We start from the raw sequence: 27,577 nt of genomic DNA on the forward strand, positions 1-27,577 counted from the left end.
GCTGACCAGGAGACCTGGGAGGGCCTGGCCACGTGTGGCGATGGCAGATCAGAGAAAGGCTTCCCGCCAGTGCCCCTGGCTGACCACATTGCTGTTCACTGGGAGGGGAATCCCACATCCTCCCACACTGAGGACCAAGGAGGCCTTTCTGTGAGTCACAGGACAGCATGGACGTGGACAACAGAGGGGGTGTCGTGAAGCCGGCTGAGAAGCCCAGTGACCCTGGCCCCGGCGCTGGGAGCAGCGCCTGCCCTGCCCCTCCCCGCTGGGGCGCCTCCTTGCCTGCTGCCCCCCTGGGCAGTCCTCTCCCTCCCTGGCCTGCCTCTGCGCTGGACAGCCTTTGCCCTCTGCAGGCCACCCCGCATTCTGGCTCCAGGCACGGACAGCTTCCTGGCCGCCCTGATCTCCCCTCCCCTGCGCCCTGCTCACCTCTGCGCATCTCAGTGTGACTTAAGCACTCAGTAACTGCCGTGATTTGAGGCAGGGTTCTTTCCAGGCCCCCACCTGAGCCTGGGGGCCTCGTTCTCCTGCGTCAGGATAGGCGATCTGGGTGGAAGAGCACAGCTGATGGAGCGGCCAGGCCACGGGCAGGGCTACCTTCACAGCCAGGCCTCCGGCGCTCAGTCCTGCCTGCTTGCTGTGCGTCCAGGGGAAGGATCAGCTTCCTGCTCTGAGCCATGAGCTCTCCTCATCACCTCCCCTAGGCCATAGTCAGCCCACCCTGGCCACTCTGCCCTGGAAATGGGTTCTGGGCGGCTGCTGCAGTGGTAAGAAGAGGGGCCTTAAAGTCACAGAGAGCTGTGTTCAAATCCTGTCCTTCCCACTTCCCAGTGGGGTGGCCTTGGGCAAGTGCTTCACCTCTCTGAACCTCAGATGGGAAAATCACTCTCTTTAGAAGGTGGTTGTGAAGTTGTCTCAGCACAGTGCCTAGCACGTGGTAGGTGCTCAGCTCATCCTCCGACCCTGGAGCTCTCTTCTCTTCTCCCTCCGCTGTCTGGCTCCTCCTGGTCAGAGTCCTGGTCTTTGCTTGTGTATCTGGTACACACTCCAGCTCTCTCAGGCCAGCCTGTGATGTCAGACTCTAACCAGGGGCAGCGGGGGGCCTTGAGCATGCTCAGAGGTGGGAAGCAAGCAAAGCAGACACACACAGTTCTGGGTGTGGGCGTGGGCGTGGGCATGTCTGTGGCCATCCTGCCTTGTGCCCAGCACAGGAAGCAGTTCCTGATCTGCCCTGAGCAGGCCCTGACCTCATTGCTGGCATTTGGAAGGCAGTCATGGGGGCCGGGGCTGACAGAGCCAGGCCCTGGGTGCGCAGCCAGGCTGGAGCCAGGCAGGGAGCCTCTACGTGTTCCAGGAGGGTCTCCCTGGGAGCCACACCCCTGACCGTGACTCCGTGTGCCAGGCGGCCTCTTCAGCTGCAGCCGTCCAGCCACCTCCTTGGCCCGTGCGAAGCATGAGGCAGCTCTAGCGGAGTCAGAGCTAGCACCTCCCTGCGGCTGGCCTGGCAGGCTGTGGGCAGGCGAGTGTGCCAGGGCTGCACCAGGGGCCCGGAATGGTGGAGCCAACCTCACTTTTTTTTTTTTTTTTTTTTTTTTTTTTTTTTAGTGGCAGGGAAAGGGAGCCGAAGATAAGTACTTTATTCATAATATGCCTTTTGCTAGTAAGAAAGAGCAGGCCGCCTCGCATTGCTCATTGCTGAATCCAAGCCTCAGCAGTATTCGTTCTTGCACCTTGTTGGGCTTTTTTTTTTTTTTTTTTTTTTACAGGCAGAGTTAGTGAGGACAGAGAAAAAGATCTTCCTTTTCCGTTGATTCACCCCCAAAATGGCCAGGAGCCAGGTGCTTCCTCCTGGTCTCCCATGCGGGTGCAGGGCCCAAGGACTGAGCCATCCTCCACTGCCCTCCCGGGCCACAGTAGAGAACTGGACTGGAAGAGGAGCAACCGGGACAGAACGGGTGCCCCAACCGGGACTAGAACCCAGGGTACCGGCGCCACAGGTGGAGGATTAGCCTAGTGAGCTGTGGCGCCGGCCACCTTGTTGGGCTTTGTTTCTGGGGTCCTTTTCCTGGAGACTCTGCAATGGGGGCCTGTGTAATTCTATCAGTTTTTGTTTTTCTGATGCTGTCTTTGTTCCTTCTTAAAACAAATTTATTTACTTATTTGAAATTCAGAGAGGGAGAGAAAGAGTGAGAAAGAGTGAGAGATATTGAGAGTTCTTCCAACTGCTGGTTCACTCCCTAAGTGGTCTCAATGGTTGGGGCTGGGCCAGGCCGAAGCCAGGCGCCATCTTGGTCTCCCACGTGTGTGGCAGGGGCTTACGTGCCGATTGCGGGTGCTTTAGCAGAAGCTGTGTTGGCGGCAAAGCAGCTGGGACTCCAGCCAGCAGTCCTGTATGGGAAGCAAGTGTCTGAAGTGGTGGCTTAACCCACGGAGCCACAGCATGGTTCCCTGCTACTGTCTTCATTTCATCATGGTTCTTCAACAGTTTTGCTGGAGCCGCACTGTGGCTCAGTGGGTTAAGCTGCTACCTGCAGCACTGGCATCCCATATGGGTGCCGGTTTGAGTCCCAGCTGCTCCACTTCTGATCCAGCTCCCTGCTGATGGCCTGGGAAAGCAGCAGAAGATGGCCCCAAGTGGTTGGGCTCCTGATCCCATGTGGGAGACCCAGATGAAGCTCCTGGCTCCTGCCTTCAGCCTGGCCCAGCCCTGGCTGTTGTGGCTGTTTGGGGGAAAGAACCAGTTGATGGAAGATCTCTGTTTCTTTAACTTTGCCTTTCAAATAAATGAATAAATCTTAAAAAAAAAAAAGTTTTGCTGGGTACAGGATTCCAGGTTGGCAACTTCTTATCTTGGTGCTTGATGGTGTTAATTCAGTGTCTTCCACCAACGCAGTGGGCATTCCCGGGCGAGCGATCTGTCAGACTCTCTCTGCCTGAAGTGTGCTCAGGGAGAAGCCCTGGGAGACTGGCCACCATCTGTGCCCAGGAAGGGGCAGGTGTGCTCAGCGAAACTTCAGTGGGGAGACGTGAAGCCAGCGGAGGGGGTGGATGGGGAGGCCCGATGGGACTCTGGGCCCAGAGAACTTCCCAGAAGCTGAGCGCTCTGCACTGCTGGAGCTGTGTGAGCCCTGGCTGGGAAGAAATAGCCGGCTTGATGAGGCACTGAGGCCTGGGTGCATTTTCCCCAAATACCGGAAACCGGGCTGCTTCTGAACAGCACCGTTGTTTCTCAGACTTGTGCAGGCGGGAATTCTGAGACCCGGGCCCCAGCAGGTGTCAGTGAGAGCCCACTTCCTGGCTAAGTAGCCCCTTAACTGCTGCACCCTCAGCCTCTGGGCGCTTTGTACAGAACCTGAGCACCCCTCATCATGTCTCCTCTCTCGTGACCTGACGCCTCCAAGAGTGGCAGGGCATTTGGGGACCCCATCCAACCTCCCGCTGGCATTGAACAGTCGGTTCTACCTCCTACTCAGACATAGCCACCCCACCCCCCGCCGTCTAAGCTGCAGGTGGCAGCTGTTGGAGTGAGGGTCACTGGGGGGCTGAGGAGTGGATTGGCTGGGTGGGGCAGCTGTTCCGGAGTTACTGTGAGATGGACACCTAGAGGGCAGTGGCCCTGGGATACTTGCAGACTCCCAGCGGCCCTGCACATGCTCCCCCCGCCCAAAGGTCCTGGAGCCTCCTCCCGTCTGCTGCCCTGGGGTGATGGCTGGACTCCCCGTGTGTGTGTTGCACAGACATGGCTGTGTACAGTGTGTCTTGCCTGTGATCCCTGCTTGGTCTACTCACGAAGCACACCAGGGAGTTCCCCAAAGACCGCACCCCGGTGTGGAAAGAAGGCGTGTTGCAGTGCTGGTGGGATGGGAAGTCGGGCGGCTTCAGAGTGGCGCTATTGCAGATGCATCAGTAGAGAAGCCTCAGTGGCTGGCGGGACCCCGCCCCCACCGTCTGTCCCTCCCAGGATAAGTCTGGGGCGTGCAGGTCAGAAGGACACAGCTGCTGTGCATTGGAGCTCTTTGCTCCCAAGCTGTCCTGGCTCCCGCCAGAGAGGGCAGGAGGGCAGGAAGGAAGCCCTACCCTATTGGCCTCTCCGTCATTCCATCATTCCTTGTGGCAGGGGGTGGGCGTGGGCTTTGGTCTTCACCGCTCAGCTGGATGCCGCCGTGGGCGCCTGGGAGGCCTGGGCCGGAAGTCTGTCTCTGGCTGCTGCTAAGCTTGCGCGTTCGTGCACTGGGGCAGCTGCCAGTTCTGGGCCCCGAGATGAGGGGGCTGGGGCTGGGGCTCTGGGTGCTTGCAGCTTCTGCTGACCGTGAGGCTCCTTGCCCACAGCCTGGCTCTGTCCTTGGCTGGCCCAGAGGGCTACATGGGCACGGGAGCAGGTGTCCAGTCCCCTGCTGGCCCCCCACCCCGTGGAATGCTCACACACGTGTGCTGGGAAGCGCTGCTCCTCCTTGCTTGATGGACAGCAGTCCCTTTGTGGGTTGTAGGTTGGTTCCTTTGCCTAGGAGTGGAAAAGAATTGGTGGCTGAACAGGCGCACGCGTGAGGCTCCGTGCCAGCTCCCGGGAAGGCAGCGGCCAGGAGCCAGGGATTGGCTTCCACTCGGCAGTGCTGACCGCTGGCAGCGCCTCTGGGCCCCTGTACTCTGTGGCTCACTCGTGGTTCCCAGTCATTTACACACGCCAGCACCGTGCCGGCCATCATGATTCTAAATCTGCGGAAAAAGACAGAGGCCCTGAGGGGTTCCCTGCTGTGCCCCAGGCCACCCAATTCTGTGCTTATAAGAAGCAGAGCTGGAATTTGAACTCAGGACTCCCAGCGGGTGCTGACCCACAACTGTGTCCTATCATGGACCCCCTGAGCTGGGTGCATTGTTCCTCTTGGGCAAAATCTCTTTTCTCTGAGTGTCTTAGGTTCAATTAGGGGATTGGTTACATGAGTGACAGCCCCTCACATGCAGGTGTTAGCACACTTTTAAATACAGAGTTGTGGCACAGTCAGTTAAGCCGTTGCCTGTGATGTTGGCATCCCATACGGGCACTGCTTTGAATCCCGGCTGCCCCATTTATGATCCAGCTCCCTGCTGAAGTGCCTGGGTAAGCAGTGGAAGATGGCCTAGGTATTTGCCACCCAAATGGGAGACCCTGATGGAGTTCCAGGTTCCTGGCTTTGGGCTGGCTCAGCCCTAGCTGTTGTGGCCATTTAGGGGAGTGAACCAGATCTCTTCCCCTCCCCCATCTCTCCCTCTCTCTGTATCTCGGCCTTTCAAATAAATAAAATAAATCTTTAACATTACACAGAGTCCTGCCTCATAGCACAGACAAAATCAGAACAGTGTCTCCAGTACGATCATGGTTTTGTAAGATGGGATTCACACGTGTACACTTGGCAGGGAGCGTGTTAGTTGTGAGTATTCTAAATCTGGCTAATAGCGTTCATGTTTTTTGTATTTTTCAATTTTTAAAAAAGATTTATTTATTTATTGAAAGAGTTACAGGGAGAGAAGGAGAGACACAGAGAGAGATCTTGCATCTGCTGGTTCACTCCCCAAATGGCTGTGACAGACAGGCCTATGCCAGGCCAAAGCCAGGAGCTAGGAGCTTCTTCTGGGTCTCCCACGTGGGTTCAGGGGCCCAACCACTTGGGTCATCTTCCGCTGCTTTTGCAGGTGCATTAGCAGGGAGCTGGATCGGAAGTGGAACAGCCAGGACTCGAACTGTGCCCATATGGGATGCCAGTACTGCAGGCTGGGGCTTTAACCTGCGGAGCCACAGCACTGGCCCCTCAATTTTGTTTTATGGTGAAATGTTTTATACTTAGAGGGGAAAAGTTATTTAGAATAAAAAAAGCTGGAGTGTGTAGTGGGACAGTGCAGGGGACCAGGGCATCCTCAGTAGGGAGCAGCTCCCTGGCCTGAAGGTGGACACGAGGCCTTGGCCACTGCTCGGAGGCTTCCTGGCCCACAGGAGAGTGGATCTGCATGAGCTGTGTGAGGCTCTGCCCACAGACCCCAGCCCTGAGGGAGCAATGCCCCTCACGCTGGCTGTGCCTGGGAAGCACCTGGGATCTGGCACAAACGAGGTTCTGGTGCTGCAGGAGGCCTGGGGTGGGGCGCAAGACTCTGCATCTCCAACAGGCTCCCAGTGATGTTGATGCTGCTGGTCCAAGCCATTTGCCCTGCAGAGAAGCCTGGTGCTGCCTCCCCAGGCCTGTGGCATGTGGAAAGGCACACAGATGTTAGGGCAAGCAGCGTTCGCGGGGGTCCCTGGGCCGGGGGACATTTCTGGAGGGTGCTCTTCAGAAATGTGCAAAGATGAGCCTCTGTCTTGCTGGCTCTGGGATCAGGCTGCCCCATACTCCAGCTTTGTGGAAAGACCTGAGGTTGGGACTGAGCTGCAGCCCAGGATTTGAATCCCAGCTCTGTAGCTGGTTCGCTACATGGCCTCGCGCCTCTCTTCCACCTCAGCAGCAGGGCTAAGAGAAGGTCATGGTGAAGGTGCAACTGGGGTATGTTGGGTGCCTGGCACAGGACCCGGCGTGTAGCTGGCTCTCACACCGCGCTCTCGGCTCCTCGTAGGTGGACGAGATTTACCACGATGAGTCACTGGGGACCCACGTGAACATCGCTCTTGTCCGCCTGGTCATGGTCGGCTACCGACAGGTACGCACCTGGCTTGTCATGGTTGGAGGGGGATGGGCTGTGGGGCCAGAGTATGGGAGCAGTCATGGGGTGACCTGGAGGGACCAGCATCCAGGATCACGACCCTGAGGCCAAGAGACCCTGGCCGCAGTGGTATAGGTGTTTGGAGGCAGTGAGCACGGCCTCAGGGAGAAGCTGAGAGCTTGCATCCTTGTGCTCAGAGACCCCTCTCCTTGAGGGACGGATGAGAAGACTGGGGCTCCTGGATGGGCGGCTGCAGAGACACAGCCTGCTGTGGTCCAGCCCTCGCGCCTGGGCTCTGCAGTCTTAGACCTGCCACTCATTCTCCTCTGGGGGGAGGCAGGCGACAACTGACCTTCCTCCAAGTAGAGATTCTGTAAGACAGGGAATGGGAAGTATGGGGGAAACGCTCGGAGCAGCACCTACCCTGTGAGGTCATCGTGCATCAGGTTTTTCCAATGACACATGCCCTGGCATGGGGGAGGGAGACGTGCCAGCAGCTGCTGAGTGGGCGGACCCTGTAGCCCCCCGGCCTCGGTGTTCCCTTCTACCTGTATTGGGAGGAGAGAGGCCTGCTGCGTCCCGGGCTCTGACCCAGCTGCTCTGCTGCTCCCGCAGTCCCTGAGCCTGATCGAGCGTGGGAACCCTGCACGTAGCCTGGAGCAGGTGTGTCGCTGGGCTCACTCCCAGCAGCGCCAGGACCCCGGCCATGCTGAGCACCACGACCACATGATCTTCCTCACCCGGCAGAACTTTGGGCCCTCAGGTATGCAAGGTACTGTATTTGCCGTGGCCAGGTGTGTGCAGCTGGTGGGGTCGAGGCAGAGGCTCAGGGCAGGGCCTGGAAATGGATGAGCTCTCTCCAGGGACACAGGGAGGACCAGATCTGTGACAAGTAAGCAAGCTTCGGAATAGTTTTGTGGGGAACAGGGCAAGAAAAGGGCCCGACTTGGTGCCTCCTGTCTCCATGGAGCCTGCAGAGGGCTATGAGTGGGCACACCCTGGATCCTGTACCTACTGCCCCAGAACTGACTGCTTGAGGCTTCCTACTTGTTTCTGGTGGAATGCTGGAAACGAGTCAGCCAGCCCTGCCTACCCAAAGGGCGCTGAAATCCCAGGTATGGTTTTTGTGCACACACAGACACACACTGCCGTGAAAGTACAGACATGCACATATACCCAGACACTGCACGCACAGATGCACACATGCAGCCAGAAACGTGTGTGAAAAGGACAGTACTATAGACACAAGAGACACACTGTCCACACACACACACACACACACTCACACAGGCTCCTGCGTGTAATTGCACCACACTTAGAGCAGATCCCAGACCTCTAGAACAACAGAGGCCGCGAGACCGCCTTCCCACTGCAGCCGCTCATGGCACTTCTCCACCGGCTGTGGACTAAAAGCCCACTTCCCCCTTCAGTCAGCATTAAGGCCGGATGATTAGTCCCCTCCATTGTCACTTCCGCCTCAGGGGTCTTCCCCAGCCCAGCAACGTTCCCAGCCTGTGCCTGGGCCCCTCAGCACCCAGGCCTTGCACCCTGCTGCGCTGTGCACACAGTGGCTGCTGCCCTTGCTGCTCTGGTCCAGCCTGGCTGTCCTGCCCGTTCCCATGTGGCTCGCCTGCACCTCACCTGTGTCCCCACCTCCCGCGAGTCCTGTCCTCCAGCCCAATCTGCTGCCCCCATCAGTTGTTTCTAGGTCCCTCTCCACCCCCTCAGCTGAAGCCATTCCTGTCCCCCTCCTCCAGATCACCCCTGTACCCTACATTGCTCCCTGAACTCTGGCCCTCGAGGCCCACACCCCCTATGCTCATCACCCGTCTGTCTGCTAAGTTGGATCTCCTGTAGCGGCTGTGGGCCACGTTGGGGGTGGGTCTGATTCTCCTCTGTCCCCCTACCCCAGTGTCTAAGACAGGGCCACTCCTGACCCCCCATCCCAAACATGTAGAAAGCCCTCCCAACGTGATTGATGACTGACTGACTGCAGGACTAGGGGAGGCAGCATGGAGGTCGAGTGCACAGCCTCGGGTCCTGCCTAGAAATCTTACTGCCTTGTTCAGGGGGAGGCTGGGAAAGCCTGGAGCCAGGAGGGAGGCCACCAAGCCTCATGCAAGGGCAGCTGGGCCCTGGGTTTGCTGGGCTGTGGGTGGGGCTTAGGGAGCCTTCTTCCCCCACGGCCCCCCGCGCTGACCAGACCGGGACCACCTCACCTGCCCATGACTTCTCCTTCCGCACTCTCTTCCTCTCCCCACCAGGGTATGCACCTGTCACCGGCATGTGCCACCCCCTGAGAAGCTGTGCTCTCAGCCATGAGGATGGCTTCTCCTCCGCCTTCGTGGTGGCCCACGAGACTGGCCACGTGTAAGTGGTGCCAGGAAGGTGGGCAGGACTGGCAGCTCTGTGCTATGGGCTGTGCTATGAGCTCTGGCGAGGTCTATGAGGGGGAGGCTGTGTCCAGGTCCAGCCTCCAGTCCCATTGTCCTGGGAGATAACAACCGAGCTGGGAGAACAGTACCTGGCGGGAGACCCTGCCCTGAAGTGTTGGGGGGTGGTGCCAAGAGGCCTGTGACAGTTAGGGCTCTGCCCTGAACCACGGAGAGCAGAAGGGTGGGTCAGTGACACTGTCCCTGCCGTAGGGCGGGGCCTGCCCTCTGGGTGGTCTCCTTCCCTGGCTTCCCTCCATCCCATCCACACCTCAAGGCCCAGCCCATTCCAGCACTTGGCACTCACTGGAGGGCTGACCCGAGCCCATCCTAAGCAGGCGCACCAGGGCCAGGCAGGGACTGGCATCCTCGGGTTTGGATTCTGTTTACAGCACATTTGCCCATTCATTCAGTCATGTTTCCTGAGCACCCACTGTGGCCCAGGGTGGGGCTTCAGTGCAGAACTGGACAGAGGAGCCCCTGAGAAGCCACGTGCTAGATGGGAACCTAGATGGGCCACTGTCCGGTGACAGACCACGGCCATGCCCCCAGCCTTGTCTGCCCACAGAGGCCAGGCTAAGGGATGCCATCGGCCCTGTAGGATTCTATCCCAGCTGTGCTCCTCTCCTGGGGTCTGTTTCCCCATCTGCAACATGCAGGCCAACACCAGGGAAACCTCTGGGGTCCCTTCCTGCCCGGGAAGCCATGGTTCCAAGTACTCTGGAGCCAGGCATTTGTCTTCCTATAAAGGCCGAGATCCCTGACCTTGGAGAGATATGGCTGAGCTCAGGGTCCCCGAGTCTGTCTAGTGGGAGTATTTAAGAAGTAGAAGTGCTGGACTTTGGCATTCAATGCTACTGGTGAGGAGAGAACTGTTAGGTGCTAGCCGTCATGGCAGGTGCCACCATGAAGAGCTAGCTTAGCGCTAGTCCCATGGGGTCTTGAGAGGCTTCAGAGGGGCTCAATGCATGAGGCTGAATCGAGTTGAGGGAGACCCGCCCCTTGCTCCCATTGGTCTAGGAGACAGTGTGTGTCACGTGTTGTTAATGCTGGGGCAGGTGTCTGCTCTGGCCAGCCCAGGGAAAGCTGGGGTCTTGGAGCATGAGCAAGGCTCAGACTGGCCTTGGAAGCTGTGAAGACGTGGATGGGGTTTGAGGAGGGGGCAGATGTCCGGGAGGAGAGAACAGTGGGACAAAGCCTTGCAAATGGAATGAACCTGACCTCACTGGGGGCTGCTTCCGCCCCATGGCCTTGCAGGGAGAAGGGTGGGGAAACTGGCCCAGGAGGCACACCCTGGATTCCCTATCAGGGCAGGGTCTCCCATCCGGGGCCCACCTGCCTGTGTCCCAGGGGCAGCCTTCTAAGTGTGACTCAGGGCTCCCTCTGTTCCCCCCGCCCTCCAGGCTCGGCATGGAGCATGACGGGCAGGGGAATGACTGCGCAGATGAGACCAGCCTGGGCAGTGTCATGGCCCCGCTGGTGCAGGCCTCCTTCCACCGCTTCCACTGGTCCCGCTGCAGCAAGCTGGAGCTGAGCCGCTACCTCCCGTAGGTCCCCCGCATGTGCCCTTGCCACCCGCAGCCCCGCTTCACCTGACTCTTCTGCCCCCCAGGTGCCCCCAAGGGGGTAGGCCTCGTGTTCATAAGCAGGCCCAGGTACTCAGTAAGAGCACAGACGCCCTGGTGCTGACTTAGAATCTGCTGGGGGAATGGATTCACTGAGCACTTGCTGAAGGCCAGGAGCCACAGCATGGGGGCTGGGGTATCCCTGTCCCCCAGGGCCACAGAGAAGGGGCAGGAGGGTGCTCGCTTCCCGTCCCTTCCCTTAACCCCAGTCTTGGCTCAAGCCACACACACTCGATTCTTGGCTTGGCTGGTCAGCTCCTGTGTCTCCAGGGATAACTATATGATGAGTGTTTGACTCTGGAACCCAAGGCCCAAGAATGGGGGTCAGAGTGGATTTGCATGGGGCAGGTGGAGGCAGACCAACCCTGTGCAGCAGCTGGCCAGGGCGCCTGCGGGTGTCCTGCCTGGTAGGTGGACTTCCCTTCTTCCCCCAGTGCAGAAGGAGCTTCACACTGTCCATAAGTCAACTCTTATCATTATTATTATTTAAGATTTATTTATTCATCTTGAAAGTCAGAGTTACAGAGAGAGGAAGAGACAGAGAGAAAGAGAGCTTCCATCTGCTGGTTCACTCCCCAGATGGCTGCAACTGCTGGTACAGTGCCAGGCTGAAGCTAGGAGCCAGGTCTCCCATGTAAGTGGCAGGGGCCCATGCACTTGGGCTGTTTTCCACTGCTTTTGCAGGCCATTAGTAGGGAGCTGGACCAGACGTGGTGCAGCCAGGACTTGAACCAGCACCCACATAGAATGCCGACATCACAGGCAGCAGCTTTACTTGTTATGCCACAAACATACAAGCCAACTCTTAACCTTGATCATAGTGTATCCCTGAATTGTGGGCAAAGCAGACCCCCAGCCAGCTATCTGCAGAGTACCTAACCCCAGTCCCACTGCCCCCACCCCTGCCTGCTCTCACTGGTGGAAGCAAGCACAGGAAGAGACAGCTCCAAGTACAGGGCACAGAGTTCAGATTCCTGCTGGCCCTCTGTGCCCATTCAAATGTCCAGCCCCCAGGCAGGGGAGTCTGGGGCTTCCTGCCCTTGGCCTGCCTCACCTCCCTGGTCTGTGCTGGCAGCTCCTACGACTGCCTCCTCGACGACCCCTTTGAACCCACCTGGCCCCAGCCCCCGGAGCTGCCTGGGATTAACTACCCAATGGACGAGCAGTGCCGCTTCGAATTCGGCAGTGGGTACCAGACGTGCTTGGCGGTGAGTACCCACCCAGCCTCTGCCCAGCCAGGCATGCCAGGCTGTTCGTTCACAGGATGCCCGCCCACCCAGCCAGCAAGTGGGTCTGGGGATGGGCCTGCAGACCCACTTAGAGCCCGCCACCATGGGGGATGCCAGGTGAACAGGGCCTGCCAAGTTCATCTGTGGGGGATAGGTGTGTGCAGTGGCCTTGGGAAAGGTGGGAAGGGGGTCCTGGCCGGGCTGGCTGCCTGGCAGCTTCTCTGTGAAGGATGCTGCTCGACCCAAAGGGCTTGGCTGATCCCTGCCTCTTGTGCCTGTACGCTGTCCATGCCCCTGAGGACGTAGAGACAGGGAGCATAGCCCTGTCCCCCCTTCCAGATCAGCTCCAGCTGCCCAGGAGAGATCCTGACAGCTGCGGATGGCCCAGGCCGAGGCCAGGGCAGGGACAGGCTCTGGGAGGAGAGAACAGCTCTCTTCCCATCCTCCTCAGAGCAGGAGGGCCTGCTGCTACCACGAGAGGCCCCTGTATGTGGCCCCTTCCCCTGTCCAGGCTGCACTGGGGCCCGTGCTCCAACAAAGCCCTGCTTTGGGGTGGAGGAACAGGGCATAGGATGTGCATAACCAGAGACTGTCTTTGGGGCTGCTGGAGGCAGGGAGTGATGGGAGAGAATAGTGAGGGGACCAGGCATTCCTGGACAGTCTGGGAGAACGCTGCTGCCAACCTCTGGCCTGTGGGCATCCAGGTCACAGGGGCTGGGAGTGCCATCCTTGTCTGGGCTCTGCTGTGCACCCATGTGCACAGGGCCCAGTCCTTCCTGGAGCCCAAACCCTAGAGAAGTCCTAGCCCAGTGACAGTGGTTTCTGCAAGGGCGAGGAAGGAGGCCCAGGGAGAGGACAGGGGCTTCGTGGGTCAGGGAAATGTGTGGGCTGGGCTGGGCCCCTTCTCAGTCAGGAGACAGGGGTCCCTGGAGGCCTCTGGCAGTTGGGGTACAGCCTGAGGATATGTGGGGTTCTGCCTTTTTTGCATCCTGGGTTCCAGTACACCCTCCCCACCCAGCTCCATCGAGGCCCTTAGCCTGTAGATGCAGGGCCACAACGGAGCCAGTCCAGCCCAGTGACCCTGGCCCTCCAGTCCAGCCCAGTGCCTCTGCCCCTCCTGTCCAGCCTGGAGACCCTGCCCCTCCTGTCCAGCCCAGTGACCCTGTCCCCTCCAGTCCAGCCTGGTGACCCTGTCCCCTCCAGTCCAGCCCAGTGCCCCTGCCCCTCCAGTCCAGCCTGGAGACCCTGCCCCCTCCAGTCCAGCCTGGTGACCCTGTCCCCTCCAGTCCAGCCTGGTGACCCTGTCCCCTCCAGTCCAGCCCAGTGCCCCTGCCCCTCCAGTCCAGCCTGGAGACCCTGCCCCTCCAGTCCAGCCTGGTGACCCTGTCCCCTCCAGTCCAGCCTGGTGACCCTGTCCCCTCCAGTCCAGCCCAGTGACCCTGTCCCCTCCAGTCCAGCCTGGAGACCCTGCCCCTCCAGTCCAGCCCGGTGACCCTGTCCCCTCCAGTCCAGCCTGGTGACCCTGTCCCCTCCAGTCCAGCCCAGTGACCCTGTCCCCTCCAGTCCAGCCCAGTGACCCTGTCCCCTCCAGTCCAGCCTGGTGACCCTGCCCCTCCAGTCCAGCCTGGTGACCCTGTCCCCTCCAGTCCAGCCCGGTGACCCTGTCCCCTCCAGTCCAGCCTGGAGACCCTGTCCCCTCCAGTCCAGCCCGGTGACCCTGTCCCCTCCAGTCCAGCCCGGAGACCCTGTCCCCTCCAGTCCAGCCTGGTGACCCTACCCCTCCTGTCCAGCCCGGTGACCCTGTCCCCTCCAGTCCAGCCTGGTGACCCTGTCCCCTCCAGTCCAGCCCGGAGACCCTGTCCCCTCCAGTCCAGCCTGGAGACCCTGCCCCTCCAGTCCAGCCCGGTGACCCTGTCCCCTCCAGTCCAGCCTGGTGACCCTGTCCCCTCCAGTCCAGCCCAGTGACCCTGTCCCCTCCAGTCCAGCCTGGAGACCCTGACCCTCCAGTCCAGCCCGGTGACCCTGTCCCCTCCAGTCAAGCCTGGAGACCCTGCCCCTCCAGTCCAGCCCAGTGACCCTGTCCCCTCCAGTCCAGCCCAGTGACCCTGCCCCTCCAGTCCAGCCCGGTGACCCTGTCCCCTCCAGTCCAGCCTGGTGACCCTGTCCCCTCCAGTCCAGCCCAGTGACCCTGTCCCCTTGCCACGCAGTTCAGGACCTTTGAGCCCTGCAGGCAGCTGTGGTGCAGCCACCCCGACAACCCCTACTTCTGCAAGACCAAGAAGGGGCCCCCACTGGATGGGACCGACTGCGCACCGGGAAAGGTAGGTGGGTGGCAGGAGTGGCCTTCCTGGGGCGTGGGTCGTCCAGCATGCCCTGCCATGTGGGGGGCAGTGGGGGAGGCACTCAGTGTTCCCACTGACGTGTGAGGGGTCTCCCGGGAACACCCGGGTTCTCTCGCACACCACAGCCCTCAGCCTCTACAGTTGGCTGAGTACACTGTGAGCTCACAGACCTGTCAGCAGGAGGGTTTACTCCCATTTTACAGATGAGAAGAACGGGGCCCCAACAGGTTAATAAATGTGTTGGGGACACAGGGAGAAGAAAGATAGGGAAGACTCCAGGGTCTGACTCCTGCTGCCCACTCCATGCTGTCTCTGATCCTCCTTCACATACACGTGTTTCCTGCCATATTTGCTCCTCATGCCTGTGTGAGTGTCAGGCCCCCTTTGGGCAGGTGACCTGGGGGCTAGGTCTGGGAATGCTCAGTGGGGGTGTGAAAGCTGCTTCTGCTCTATGCCGACCTTGACCTTGATCACTGTGTGGTGACCTCGGGCCCTTGGTTGAACTTCTCTGGCCCTGCTGAGCCCTGGCCAAGCATCCTGCCCTTCCCAGGGCTACTCTGGAGATGCTGGGCCAGGTCAGAGTGACCGGGAGTGCTGGGAAGATGCGGGGTGGGAAGAGACTCAGTGTCTGCTTGAGTCCAGCCATAACGCACTACCCCATGACCTGCCTGGGGTCCTGTACCCTCGCCAGGCTCTCCCCCTCCACATCTGCCATGCTGAGCATCCCCCGGGTTTGTCGCTTCACGTGGGCAACCCACGGCTCTGCCCAGGCCCTGTGGGCTCCACACCTGCAGGCTGTCCTCGCAGAGTCCGGTTATACCTGCTCCAGGTGTTTCCTTCACCTCGGTTTTCCCAGGTATTTTCATCATTCCAAGCTCTCCCGGTCACAGTTTCACAGGACAGTTGATCCATGGTTCTTGGTTTTGGCTACCTGCTGCTGTCTTGTGGGAGCTTTCAAAATCCCCAGCCTGGGCTAGGGAGGGGCTGTGGCCAGGCAGAGGGCGTCCTCAGGGGAGAGAGAATGCTCTGACCATGGACGGTGGTGATGGTTGCACAACTCTGAATTTGTGAAACTGTGTGGGGTCGTACACTCGAAGCGAGTGATTTCTAGGCATGTGAATTATGCCTTCCCACAGCTTCTCACAAAGTCGCTGCCTCTGGAGATGCTGAGCCCGGCAGCTGAGTGAGCCCAGGGTTGAGAACCATCGAGTGCGTCTCTGGAGGAAGACCCGGGAGCTCTGCTGGCTCCTGCTTGGTGCCTCCAGGAAGAGGCGAGGGAGTTCCCGGCAGCTGAGCCCTTCCAGCGCCTGGCCCTGTGCTGGGGTCTCTGTAGGCGTTGCTGCCTTGGGTTCTTAGCATAGTTTTAACAGATGAGTGCACAGCAAGGTGGAGCAGAACCCCCACCCCCGCCACACACGCAGGGCTGGGAATGGCCAAGTGGGGATTTAAACCCGGACACGCCTGCTGCATGGACGGACCTCCTGTGCAACTGGCTTGCCTGCTGATGGTCCCTGAAACGCCGTACAAATACAAGCCAAGGTCAGCTGTAGACAGGGTGGGGAGACGGTGTCTTCTCTCCCTGTCAGCCCTTGTTTCTCCCAGGGTGACGAAACAGGTCACTGCAGATTTGTTCTCCCTGGTGATCATATCTGGCATCTCTGGAGGGCTTTGTCCCCAGCCTTGTCACATAAAATGCCATGGGCAGGTGCCGTCACCCACACTGTGCAGCTGAGGGTGCTCGGCGCACGGCAGAGGTGGGATTCCAGGCTCAGGCTGTTAGCGTCTTGTTCTCCGGGCTCTCCCGTGGTGCCCACCAGCTGCACCGTATGGCCGCTTCTGCACCCTCCATGGAGGGCTCCGCTGCAGTGGCCCGTGGTGATCTCGTGCCCTTTACTCCCCCTAGTGGTGCTTCAAGGGTCACTGCGTCTGGAAGTCTCCCGAGCAGACTTACGGCCAGGACGGAGGCTGGAGCTCCTGGACCAAGTTTGGGTCCTGTTCACGGTCATGTGGGGGCGGGGTGCGATCCCGCAGCCGGAGCTGCGACAACCCCCCGTGAGTGTGCTTGGCTGGGGTGGGAAGGGCAGGGGCCCAGGGAGGAGGGCCTGGGGAGACAGGGTGTGGGAGAGTAGGGCTTCTGCTCAACCCACCTAAGGGTAGCAGGTGCATTTTAATGAATGCTGGTCCCACATTGCTGCAGGCACGGCACTCCTGCCTGTGTTTGCTAATAGCCCATTGGGTCTGACCCCTGTGAGTGTGTCCAAATTAGTGATTCTCAAGTTCTCATGTGTAGAAGCTTCCCCTGAGTGGTGGGGTGGGCCGCGATCCTTCCAGTTCCACAGCGCTCTGTGATGACCTCGGTCCTCCCTACCCCGCCAAATGTCAAATGTCTGTTTCTCCCTTCTCACCCTCTCTGTAACATCCCCTCCCCTACTCTGTAGTTTTGGAACTTCTGAGCCCCGAAGGCCCCTGCCCCTCTCCCAAGCTGATGCAGCTTGCTGAGGACAGCCTCATGCGCAGCGGGGTCTGGGGGAGGCTGCTGTGGGGGATCAGGTGGCCTCAGGACCCTCCCCAGGGAGAGGGCCTCACCCGACCCTCTGTGGCACCAGGTGGTGTGATCGCAGGGCTGCGGTGACTCCAGCATCCTCAGGGTTGGTCCTTCACATCCTGCTCTTGCCTCCAGGGCTGGGCAGCTCACTGCCTGCGGAAGCGTTGGCTTTTACAGATGTGAACCCGAAGGGACTGACTGCCCATGGCTTCCACCTGTTGGGGATACAGCACAGCTGGAGGGATGCACGGCCCTCTGGTACCCACCCTGACGAGCCCCTGTGCAATCACGACTGACAGTCATCCCCTGGATCAAAGCTACCATTTATTGAGCTTTGCAACAGTGACTCTTGCTTTTCTGAGGCTGAAATGATATGCTGGGTGTGCTCTTGGCAGATTCAGCACTTGGTAGATGACCGCTGCTGTTAAAATTGCTGCTGCAGCGTATGGAGCACTTCCTCTGTGCTAGGGGAGCAAGCACACGGGTGCCTAAGCCCATGTAATTTTCCAGGAAGTTCTGTGAGCAGGGTGCCAGCCTTTCGCACAGGGACACTTTGTATCCATGGCCTTAGCTAACAGAATCCTCTTCACTTATCTGAGAGGAGCTTACAGATTGCTTTAAAGTATCTTTTCTTATTCTTCACAGACACAATAGGAGGACTATAAAATTGTCCCTTGTTTTCAAGGGGGGAATTAAGACCCAGCAAAGCTGAGTGACTTGACCGAGCTTGCCTGGTCAGGACTTGGAAGCCAGCTCTTCTGATTGCAAAGGCAGCTTTCTTTTAGCACTGAGCTGATTACGACATTACGTGGCAGGGGACGTGGGCATGAGTGCAGGGGTCATTCGTGGAGCACCTGCTGCACCCTAGGCCCCGTGTGCAGCGGGCGAGGGAATGTGCAGAGCTGAGTAAGACTGATGAGGCTTCCAGCCAGCTGGAGAGGGTAGTCAGTCCCCGGTCTGTCTGTCTGTCTGTCTCTCTCCCACAGTGGCATCTATGCCTGAAGGCTGGAGCAGTCAGGGAGGAAGAGGGATCCCGAAGCTCTGCACTCAGCAGCCGCGCACTGCGGTCACTCTAGCTTAGGAGTTAGCAGAGCCCTTTGTGATGCTTCTGCTGCTCCCGGTGGTCGTGGGGAAGCCTGGCCCTCCCCAGCCTTCCCAGCCAGCAAGTTTCACCGGCTCTCTCTGTGCCTGCCCAGCCCAGCCTATGGAGGCCGCCCATGCTCTGGGCCCATGTTCGAGTACCAGGTCTGCAACAGCCAGGAGTGCCCAGGGCCCCACGAGGACTTCCGGGCCCAGCAGTGCGCCAAACGCAACTCCTACTACGTCCACCAGAATGCCAGGCACAGCTGGCTCCCCTACGAGCCTGATGATGGTGAGCAGACCCCGCTGCCTGTCTCCCCTCAACCTTCCACCCGCCCGGTCCTTGGATGTCTGCCACGGCCATGGGCTCTGCTCCCTGGCAGGGCCTCCAAGCCTTGAAGCCTACCATCTAGCTAGAGGGACAGTAGCGGTGCCAAAAGGGGCACTGTAGTCAGCTGGCTTGCAGGTCTATGCCCGGCATACCTCTGAGGCTACAGCCCCATCAAGGTCATCCCCGATGTGTCTACTTACAGGAGTTTTCTGGCAGGTGCCAGGAGAGTGACTTGGGGTGGAGTCCTTCCCCAAAGGTGCCACCGAGCCTGGCAGCGGTGTTGGCTGCTGGAGAAGCCAGGGAAGGGGGGACAAAGCGACAAAGTGTTTTCCAGTGTTCAAGTCCTCCCCTCGCCCACCAGCCTTTCCCCGGCCCCTCTATGGCCCCTCACTCCCTACCACACAGCCTGCAGCCCCAGACAGCTGCCCTGAGAACCACCTTTCCTCCCCCGAGTGAGGCGTGGCCCCAGGCCCCTGGGCTCCCTGCTCATGGTTGGAATCATCGGATCTTTATGTTGGAGGGGCCTTGGAAGCCTGCCAGTGCTGGGGAATGTCTTCCTCCCACTCCGGGGAGCTTGCTGCTCCCTTGACACCGTCGCCCGGCTCCATGGCTGCCGGACGCCTGCCTGCCCTGGTGCCCCAGTCAGAATCCGCTGGGTTCTAGAGAGGTGGCCCAGGTGCTGGCGGGAATGGGGCGAGGTGCTGGTGCGTCCGGGTGCTGCAGGCAGGAAGTCGCCAGGTGTCCTGGGAGCCCAGCAGGGTCCTTAGGTGTGGGCTGTGGCCAGGGCTTGCTCTGGAGCCTTCCAGCTCCGTTGAGAAACCAAGCCAGCAGCCACAGCGCGAGGCGGGGAGGAGCCCCGAGGCCCATGGGCAGCTGGACACCAGCTTCTCCCAGGACTTTCGGATAAATTCCAGGAAGTCAGCTAAGCCCCCGACCTCGCTTTTTCTGAGAAGCACAGCGAGTGTTTATGTGTCCTCTGGAGCCTCCTTCTTAGGACATCCACAGCCCAGAGAGGGAACTTTTTGTCGTCACACCATAAAGGACCTCTCCCCCACCCCGGCCCGCCCTACTCAGATGCACACACAGCTCACTGCTCTGCTCCGCCTGCTGCACCAGCCTGTGGTGCTCACACACGTTCACACATGTTCACACACTTGTGCCTGGGAAAGTTGCAGAGCTCAGAGCAGACTCCAGCCCACTGCTTGGGTGAGAATCTGGGCTGAACTGAACCTCTTCCCATGTGGCTGTGTGGCCTTGAGCAAGTCCCTTAGCCTCTCCAATCCTTGGTTCCCTCCTCTGCCATATGAGACCCTACCTCCTGCGGGTATTGAGAGGTTAATTGAGTTAATTCACGCAAAGTGTTCAAAATTGCACAGCAGAGTGTGTTAAGCGTTTCAGAAATATGTGGTGTGTAGTAAGCATTAACTGACAGCTTATTATTATTATTTTATTGCTTGATTTTAATCGATAACTGAAGAGCCATTTTTCTGATTATGGACTGTAAAATGGGGAGCTGAAGCTTAGATTGGTCAAGTCATTTGCCCAAGGTCATACAGCTGATCTGTAAGTGGACAGCAGGGATTTCATTTCTTTAAAATAATTTTTATTTGTGTTTATTTATTTGAAAGACAGGTAAAGAGAAAGAGAGATCTTTTATCCACTGGTTCATGTCCCCAAAGTTCCACAACAATCAGGGCTGGGCCAGGCTGCAGCTAGGAGCGCAGAACCCAGTCTGGATTGCCCATGTGAGAGGCAGGGTCGCCAGTACTTGTGCTGCGGCCTGCTGCCTCCCAGGGTGTGGTGCATCAGCAGGAAGCCAGAGCTGGAAGCGGAGCCAGGACTCCTGCATGAGATAGGGATGTCCACGTCTTAGCTGCTGCCCCGCCCCCAGACCTCTCCCAGAGGGCCCTGGTGCTGATGTCTTCCCCGGCCAGCCGCTTTCTCTGAGGCACCTGGGGCTCAGCATGGCCCGTCTCCCCACAGACTCCCAGAAGTGTGAGCTGATCTGCCAGTCAGAGGACACGGGGGACGTGGTGTTCATGAACCAGGTGGTGCACGATGGCACTCGCTGCAGCTACCGGGACCCGTACAGCGTCTGCGCTCGTGGCGAGTGTGTGGTAGGTGGCCCCACGGGCTGCCACCCACTGCGGGCCCCTCCTTCTCCCTGGGAAGATAAGCATCGCCTTCCACCCCCACCCCCACCCCACGCAGGTTTCAGACTCTCCAGGTCATGTGCCCAGTCTCCCTCTGAACGCTGCCCGGGGATGTGTGGCTGGGGTCTGCAGACTGGAAGGGAGCCAGGGGCTGCTGGCCTGGGGAGTAGTGGTGGGGGGTGGGGTGGGAGATGCCTCCTCTCTCTGACCTTACCTCTGGCTTCAGCCTGTCGGCTGTGACAAGGAAGTGGGGTCCATGAAAGCGGATGACAAGTGTGGAGTCTGTGGTGGCGACAACTCCCATTGCAGGACTGTGAAGGGGACGCTGGGCAAGGCCTCCAAGCAGGCAGGTGAGTGGGGCTGGGGCAGGGACCGCCCCCTCCCTCCTTGTGCACTGTGCCGCAGGGTGGGAGCAGGAGAGCTTCCGGAGCCGCTGGGGCTGGTGAGCGGGGAGCTGCACTAGGTCTCGCCAGCTCCCGGGCATGCTGCTGCCCAGTTGGGGGCCCAGCAGCTCCCAGGAGTGTCTTCCTGCTTGGCAGTGGGTTGTGCTGGGAGCTCAGCCATCTCTCTGGCCCCAGGGCTGTGCGTCAGACAGGCCTGCAGGCGTGGCCAAGGCTGCACTGTCCCTCTCTCCTTTCCCACCTTTCGCTTTTTAAACCTGTGGCACCCCCTTGTATGAACGTCTGGCATCTCTGAGTTCCTTGATTCCCCTTCCACCTCCAGTCTGCCCATACTTGCCGTGGAAAATGACCAGATACCAGCCCTTTACACTGTAGTGTGAGCTGGATCTGCTTCTTCTTTGGGACTGCTACAGCTTGGCCTTGCCTTTCATTTCTGGGGGGAAGGTTGGTGACTGTGAGCCAGGCTTGTTTCCAGGCCTTGGATTGGGAGAGCCCAGAACGGCCATGTAGGGGCTTCGTGACCTGTGTCATCTAAATCCCTCCTGTGGCTGAAGGTGTGAGACACAAGCGGGGAGGGGCAGTCAGAGGAGCAAAGAGGAGTGGAACAGGAGAGGTGAGAAGGCAGGAAGTTAGAGTGCCTCCCACTCCTGCAGTGGCCCCTTATGGGGTGCTTGAAGCCCCCAAGTGATCCTCCTTGCTCCCTGAGAATGCCCCACCGCCATTTTACAGATGAGGAAGCAGAGGTTCAGAGAGTTCCGGGATCTGATGGGATGTTCCTGGGTCCCAGTGGGAGATGTGGGTACCGGGCTGTGGGGCCACCAGCTCAGGGCGCCCACTGTGTTTCTGGGTCTCTCTTGTGGCAGCAGATCTCAAGCAAGTACAGATCCCAGCCGGCGCCAGGCACATCCTGATTGAGGGGCTGGAGAAGAACCCCCATGGCATCGGTGAGTGCCGGGGTGCTGCAAGGGGCAGCCGGGCCCCAGCTGTGCCCTCGGGTTTGGGGGAGAATTCTAGTGCCAGAAGAAGTTCAGAAGCTTGAATGTTGGGAAGAGGACCCCCTGCTCCTGTATTTCTAAGTGGATGTTGAATGGGTAACCCACTCCCTGGCTAGAAGAGTCCCCCTACCATCTCCGCCTCCCAGGGCATTTTTCTTCTCCCAGAGCAACCACTAGGAATACTTCCTTGGGTGTGTAGATGGCTTTCAAAGGAAAACCATTTTCAGAGTTTATCAATCAGCTCCCTAACAAGCATTTCTACCCCAAAACTTAGTGGCTCCAAACAAACATTATTCATGAGCTCACAGTTGTGTGTGTCATCAGCTTGGGCTGGGCTCAGCTGGGTGGTTCTTCTGCTCTGCCTGGATGGACTCAGGTAGATGCCATCAGCTGTGGGTCTGTTTAGTGCTGGTTAGTCTAGGATGGCCTCACTCACATCAGGTGGTTGATACCAGCTGCCACCTGAGGTTCTTAAGGGTGACAGACCCTGCCCCAACAGGGTACCCTGAGATTAGTCACACGGTGTTGGTCACTTGGTCCCCAGGAGTGGCAAGAGAGGGCAAGCCCCAGCATGCAAATGCTTTTCCAGTCTCTACTTGCAGTGTGTCTCCCAGTGTCCCATTGGACCCAGTCACATGGCCAAGTCCAGATTCAAGGGGTAGGAAAACAGATGACCTCCAGCTGGGAGAAGAGTCACGTGCAGGGATAGGAGGAATTCATAGTCATTTGTGCAGTCTACCACATAGGCTTTTAAATCGTTGTTATGAGACCCAGACACAGTCACTGAGATATCTACCCTTGCCAACAGTGAAGGCAAGGCTGAGTAACAATTAGAACCCCCAAGTAAATCACAGATGCAAATGAAGAGCAACATGTCAGGGGTGGTTTTGTGTGTTTTGTTTTTGCTGACACGGAATGGGCAAAGACATGAAAATGTCCAGAGAAGGCCAGTCTGCAGAGGCAGAGGAAGTAGACGCGCTGGGCCCCGGGCTGTGGGAGGAGGTGGGCAGGACTGCTGATGAGTACTGGGTTTCTGTTGTGGTGATGAACGTGTTCTGGTGACGGTTTAAGACACTAAAAACTCACGGAACTGCACCCTTCTCTGGGGTGCGCTGCGTGGCCTGTGGTTCTCTCAATTACCAAGCCATGCACAATGTTGGGAGCAGGATCCTGGCAGGCATGGGCAGCGGGCAGCAGGCAGCTTCTCACGTGTTAGGTGTGGCTACATTCTCCCCCAAGTGTCTGTGTTCAGACCCCGCAAGTGGGGGCAGGTGGGCTGCAACATCACCTCGACATATGACAGAGGCCGGCCCCACCAGCTTACGATGCCCGCCGGGCTGGGTGATTGAGGACGGCTTCCTGTACTGGGGGTGGCCTTGTGTGGAGCCATAGCTCTGGGCAGAAGAAGGGAAGCGAAGGCAGTGAGAGTAGGAGGAGTGAGTGCACGAGGGTTTGGGCAGGGCCAGTGTGTGGGTGGGGGTATGGGTGGGGGCAGTGCGCAGACCTGTCGGGGGAGGACCCAGTGGGGAGGGGTGGCAGGTAGATATCCTGACTAGATGTCTACCCGAGGGGCCCCACTGAAGGCCTTGACCGTCACACTCACTGAACCCTGGAGGGGAGCAGGAATCTCTGTGACCTTCTCCCTGCTACCCCCGGCCAGCGGTAAAGAGCCAGGTCACGGGAAACTTCATCCTCAACCCCAAGGGCAAGACGGCCCCGAGCCGGACCTTCATCGCGCTGGGCCTGGAGTGGGAGCACTCGGTGGAAGACGCCAAGGAAAGCCTCAAAACCAGCGGGCCCCTGCCCGAAGCCATCGCCGTGCTGGTGCGTCCCACTGTGGGTGGTGGCCTCTGCCACCCTCCCACTCCTGCCCCCCCCCATGCCTCACTCAGTGTGTCCACAATGGGTTGACACAGGCCTGGTGCAGAGCGCCCACCCCTAGGTCCTCAGGAGCCTGGTAAGGCCTGGCTTTTGCTCTTCCCTTGTGCTTAAAAGCTGCTGAGGGAGCAGGGGTGGCTCCTGGCTGGCAACCCCCAGGGGCCACACGCAGGGAGTCTGTGCTCCTTCATAGGGGGTTGGAGATGGGTGTGGGGCAGGGCTGGCTCCCCAGTTATCCTGCCACCAGCCAGCATTGGTGGGCATCATGGCAGGGTCCACGACGGGTCCAGGAGTGGCTTCTTCAGGTTCTTTTATTTTATTTTATTTTTTTATTTTATTTTTTGACAGGCAGAGTGGACAGTGAGAGAGAGAGACAGAGAGAAAGGTCTTCCTTTTGCCGTTGGTTCACCCTCCAATGGCCGCCGCGGCCAGCGCGCTGTGGCCGGCGCACCGCGCTGATCCGATGGCAGGAGCCAGGAGCCAGGTGCTTTTCCTGGTCTCCCATGGGGTGCAGGGCCCAAGCACCTGGGCCATCCTCCACTGCACTCTCTGGCCACAGCAGAGAGCTGGCCTGGAAGAGGGGCAACCGGAACAGAATCCGGCGCCCCAACCGGGACTAGAACCCGGTGTGCCAGCGCCGCTAGGCAGAGGATTAGCCTAGTGCACCGCGGCGCCGGCCCTTCAGGTTCTTAATGCAGCTGACTCCCTGGTGCTGTCTCCTGAGAGGAGGTGGGGCCACCATCCTGGATGGGAACCGTCTCCAGCCAGGCCTTGTAGGGCAAGGATTGTTAACTCAGCAGCCCAGACAGGCCCTGAGGTGCTGTGTCCACCTGCCCTCAGTTCCAGCTGGTGGCAGCACGGCCTGGGGCAGACTTTGTTCCCAGTGCCACCCTCACCCATTGGGCGGGATCTGTGGAATGAGCTCTCTGGCCGATCACTGTCAGCGTACTTATTAATCTAATACAACATGTGTCGCCCTCTTGTCTGTGGCCTGCTGATTTTCAGCAAGGGTATCAAGGCCATTCAAGGGGAAAACAAACAAAGGTGCTGGGACAACTGGAGATCTAAGGGCAGGAGAATGAAGGTGGCTCTCCATCCCCCCAGGACTTCAGACAGAAATAGGAACTCACACTAGTTCAAAGGCCTAAATCTCAGGGCGAAGGCCACAGGTGTCCTGGAAGAAAACAGAGGGATGAGTCTTTGTGACCTTAGATTCTGAGTTATGGCACCAAAAGCATAAGAAACAGGGAAAAAAAACTGAACCTCATCAAAATTGAAAGTGTGCATCCAAGGGCATCATCAAGGAAGTGAGCAGACCACCCACAGAGTGGGAGAAATACTGCAAATTGCGTCCGGTGAGGGCCTCGTGTCCAGACTCTGCCTGCTGACCACCTTCTCGAGTTGGGTGGTGCGGGTGCGGGTGCGTGGATGCACACGGCGCTGCCCGCGTCAGAGCCCGGGTCTGTGAGTGGGAAGCCCTTCCCTGGCGCACAGGCTGCTGTGGGCTCTGGAGTGGGCATGCACCCTGCAGGTGCTGAGCCACAGGCCCATCAGTCTGATGCCCCCAGGCCACGCCTGGCGCCCCTGCCCGCCGCCTCCTAGTGTTGCCTGCTCTGCGCCAACCTCACACCCCTCTTTCTCATGCTGGCCTTGCTCACATTTTCATTCCCTCATCTGCTCTCAGGTGCTACCCGCCGCGGAGGGCGGCCCCCGCAGCAGCCTGGCCTACAAGTACGTCATTCATGAGGACCTGCTGCCCCTGATAGGGAACAATAATGTGCTCCTGGAGGAGACGCACTCCTACGAGTGGGCGCTCAAGAGCTGGTCCGCCTGCTCCAAGACCTGTGGAGGAGGTACTGGCTCTCCTGGCAGCACCCCAGGGGCTCTGGGAAGGAGAGGAGGGTGGGGGCTGGTGTTGTCTCCATTCAGTGTGTGCCTGCTCCTGCCTCGGTGTCCCCATGATTTCTGATGTGTGGAAGAGCATCCTGGGCAGGGTCTTTGGGATGGGGCTCAGGGCTAAGGAGGCTGCTTGAGCAGTGTCCGGGCCGGGCAGCTGCCCTCTGAGAGCTCCCTGGATGTGGGAGAAGCAGCCGCCCAGGCCACTTCCATGTCAGGTTATCAGGGCTGAGAAAGGAAGGTGCTCAGGGACTGTGCAGAGGTGGAGAGAAGAGGGTGAGGTTTGTCTTCCAGGCTCTGCAGTGGGTGCTGTCCTGAGGCCTTGGCCCAGGCAGGGGGATGGGGGGGGGCGGTGCTGGCCACACCAGGCCCACCACAGCCTGTCCGCCCCACAGGTATCCAGTTCACCAAGTACGGCTGCCGCCGCAGACAGGACCACCACATGGTGCAGCAACACCTGTGCGACCACAGGAAGAGGCCCAAGCCCATCCGCCGGGGCTGCAACCTGCGGCCCTGCTCCCAGCCCACGTGAGTCCTCCCAGCCCAGTGAGTGCTCCCAGCCCATGTGAGTGCTCCCAGCCCATGTGAGTGCTCCCTGCTCACGTGAGTGCTCCCAGCCCAGTGAGTGCTCCCTGCTTGCGTGAGTGCTCCCATCCCACATGCGCACTCCCAGCCCACTTGAGTGCTCCCAGCCCACATGCGCACTCCCAGCCCACTTGAGTGCTCCCAGCCCACATGAGCACTCCCAGCCCACTTGAGTGCTCCCAGCCCACATGAGCACTCCCAGACCACGTGAGCGCTCCCAGCCCACATGAGCACTCCCAGACCACGTGAGCGCTCCCAGCCCACGTGAGTGCTCCAGCGTGAGACAGCGCCAGCTGCCTGGCCTGTCCGTTCTCCCTGGGGCCTCTGGAGCAGTAGCTTCCACTTCCAGGAGAAGGACGTCGCTTCTGCTGCGTGCATCTCCAGCCGTTCCTTCTCAGACGGGGAGGCTGAGGGCCAGTGTGGAGACCTCCCCTCAGTGACCCAGCAGGGCCTGTGGAGCTGAAGTGCACTTCAGTGCTTCCTGGCTCCGGTTCCCAGAGGCGCCTCCCCTCTGCCTGGCCATCAGGAGTCCAGGGACTCGGCCATGATCTAGTAGCCCCTGAGTGGGCCTCCCTGGCCGGAGGACACAGGCACTTTCAAGCACAAGGTCGTGTTCTTGGGGTTACGTGTAGGAGGGGAGAGAGCTGTGATGGAAGGAGGTTCACGGTCAGGTCTCTGAGCCATCGCAGAACAGCCCCGTGGTGTCCACAAGCCCCTCCCAGCTTCCCTGGTCCCCCAGGCAGGGTTGAGGGTGGAACCCCAGAGGGCCTCTGTCCTCCTGCTTCCCCTGGGGTCCTCACTGGTTGAACCTCGGTGCTGGCGGGGCCTCCCTGACTAAGAGCAGCTCCTCCCCTTGCAGACAGGGGAGCCCCAGGGCCAGATGTGGTCCGGGCCAGGGCGAGAGCCTGCTGCGGCCTCGCTGTGCCCAGCCCCTGTCCTGCGTAGGACAGCAGCATCATCGCAGCCCCCTCGGCTTCCCTTCTGTCTGTTCCTTTGCTGTCACCCAGCCTGCTTTCTGCACAACTGTTTGATCATGGAAGACACAGGGTTGGTTCTGCCTGAGATCCTGGCAGGTCATTCTCACCCTGGCTTGGGATTATGTCCTGATTTTTAAATGAAGAGGTTGACTTAGCTGGAAACTCGGCTCATTCAAAGATGTCCCCGGGAGCCTAGGGGGATGAGGAGCTGGGGCTGCCCCACCCCATTCCCATCAGAGTGGTTCTGCTCTGGGCTGACCCCAGATGAGCAGTGCATCACGGTGCTGCTGCAGGGCGCTCTGTGGCCGCCCACGGAGACTGAGTGCCATGGCCCTGTGGGTGATCACAGTGATCGCGATGGTCGTGGGAGCCCACAGGAGAAGTGCTGAATACCAAAGCCGGGCTTTGATCTCTTGTGTGCGAGGCTGAATCCAGCACCCAGGGC

The 27,577-nt window shown here is 59.3% G+C and overlaps 1 protein-coding gene across 2 annotated transcripts in view; it reads left to right on the top strand.

Moving 5' to 3' along the window:
- The window catches only part of ADAMTS14 (ADAM metallopeptidase with thrombospondin type 1 motif 14), a 74,512-nt gene that overhangs the window by 39,733 nt on the left and 7,202 nt on the right, over nt 1–27,577 (top strand). The window contains exons 5-18 of one of the 2 annotated variants that reach the window (XR_016221680.1): nt 6,577–6,660; nt 7,279–7,426; nt 8,928–9,033; nt 10,499–10,642; nt 11,796–11,928; nt 14,157–14,270; nt 16,195–16,343; nt 18,033–18,208; nt 20,231–20,364; nt 20,627–20,750; nt 21,668–21,745; nt 23,501–23,620; nt 25,359–25,527; nt 25,966–26,097. Coding sequence is in view for 1 of the 2 variants with exons in the window: in XM_089314114.1 (XP_089170240.1) it covers nt 6,577–6,660; nt 7,279–7,426; nt 8,928–9,033; nt 10,499–10,642; nt 11,796–11,928; nt 14,157–14,270; nt 16,195–16,343; nt 18,033–18,208; nt 20,231–20,364; nt 20,627–20,750; nt 21,668–21,745; nt 23,457–23,620; nt 25,359–25,527; nt 25,966–26,098 (1,856 nt within the window). In the remaining variant the exon portion in view is untranslated. Of the gene's footprint in view, nt 1–6,576; nt 6,661–7,278; nt 7,427–8,927; nt 9,034–10,498; nt 10,643–11,795; nt 11,929–14,156; nt 14,271–16,194; nt 16,344–18,032; nt 18,209–20,230; nt 20,365–20,626; nt 20,751–21,667; nt 21,746–23,456; nt 23,621–25,358; nt 25,528–25,965; nt 26,099–27,577 lie in introns of those variants that run through there. The other variant, XM_089314114.1, reaches the window with a different exon arrangement.

Source organism: Oryctolagus cuniculus, chromosome 15 (genome assembly GCF_051225735.1).
Source record: "Oryctolagus cuniculus isolate XC-2025 breed Fujian yellow rabbit chromosome 15, ASM5122573v1, whole genome shotgun sequence".
In the NCBI taxonomy this organism is placed as follows: domain Eukaryota; kingdom Metazoa; phylum Chordata; class Mammalia; order Lagomorpha; family Leporidae; genus Oryctolagus; species Oryctolagus cuniculus.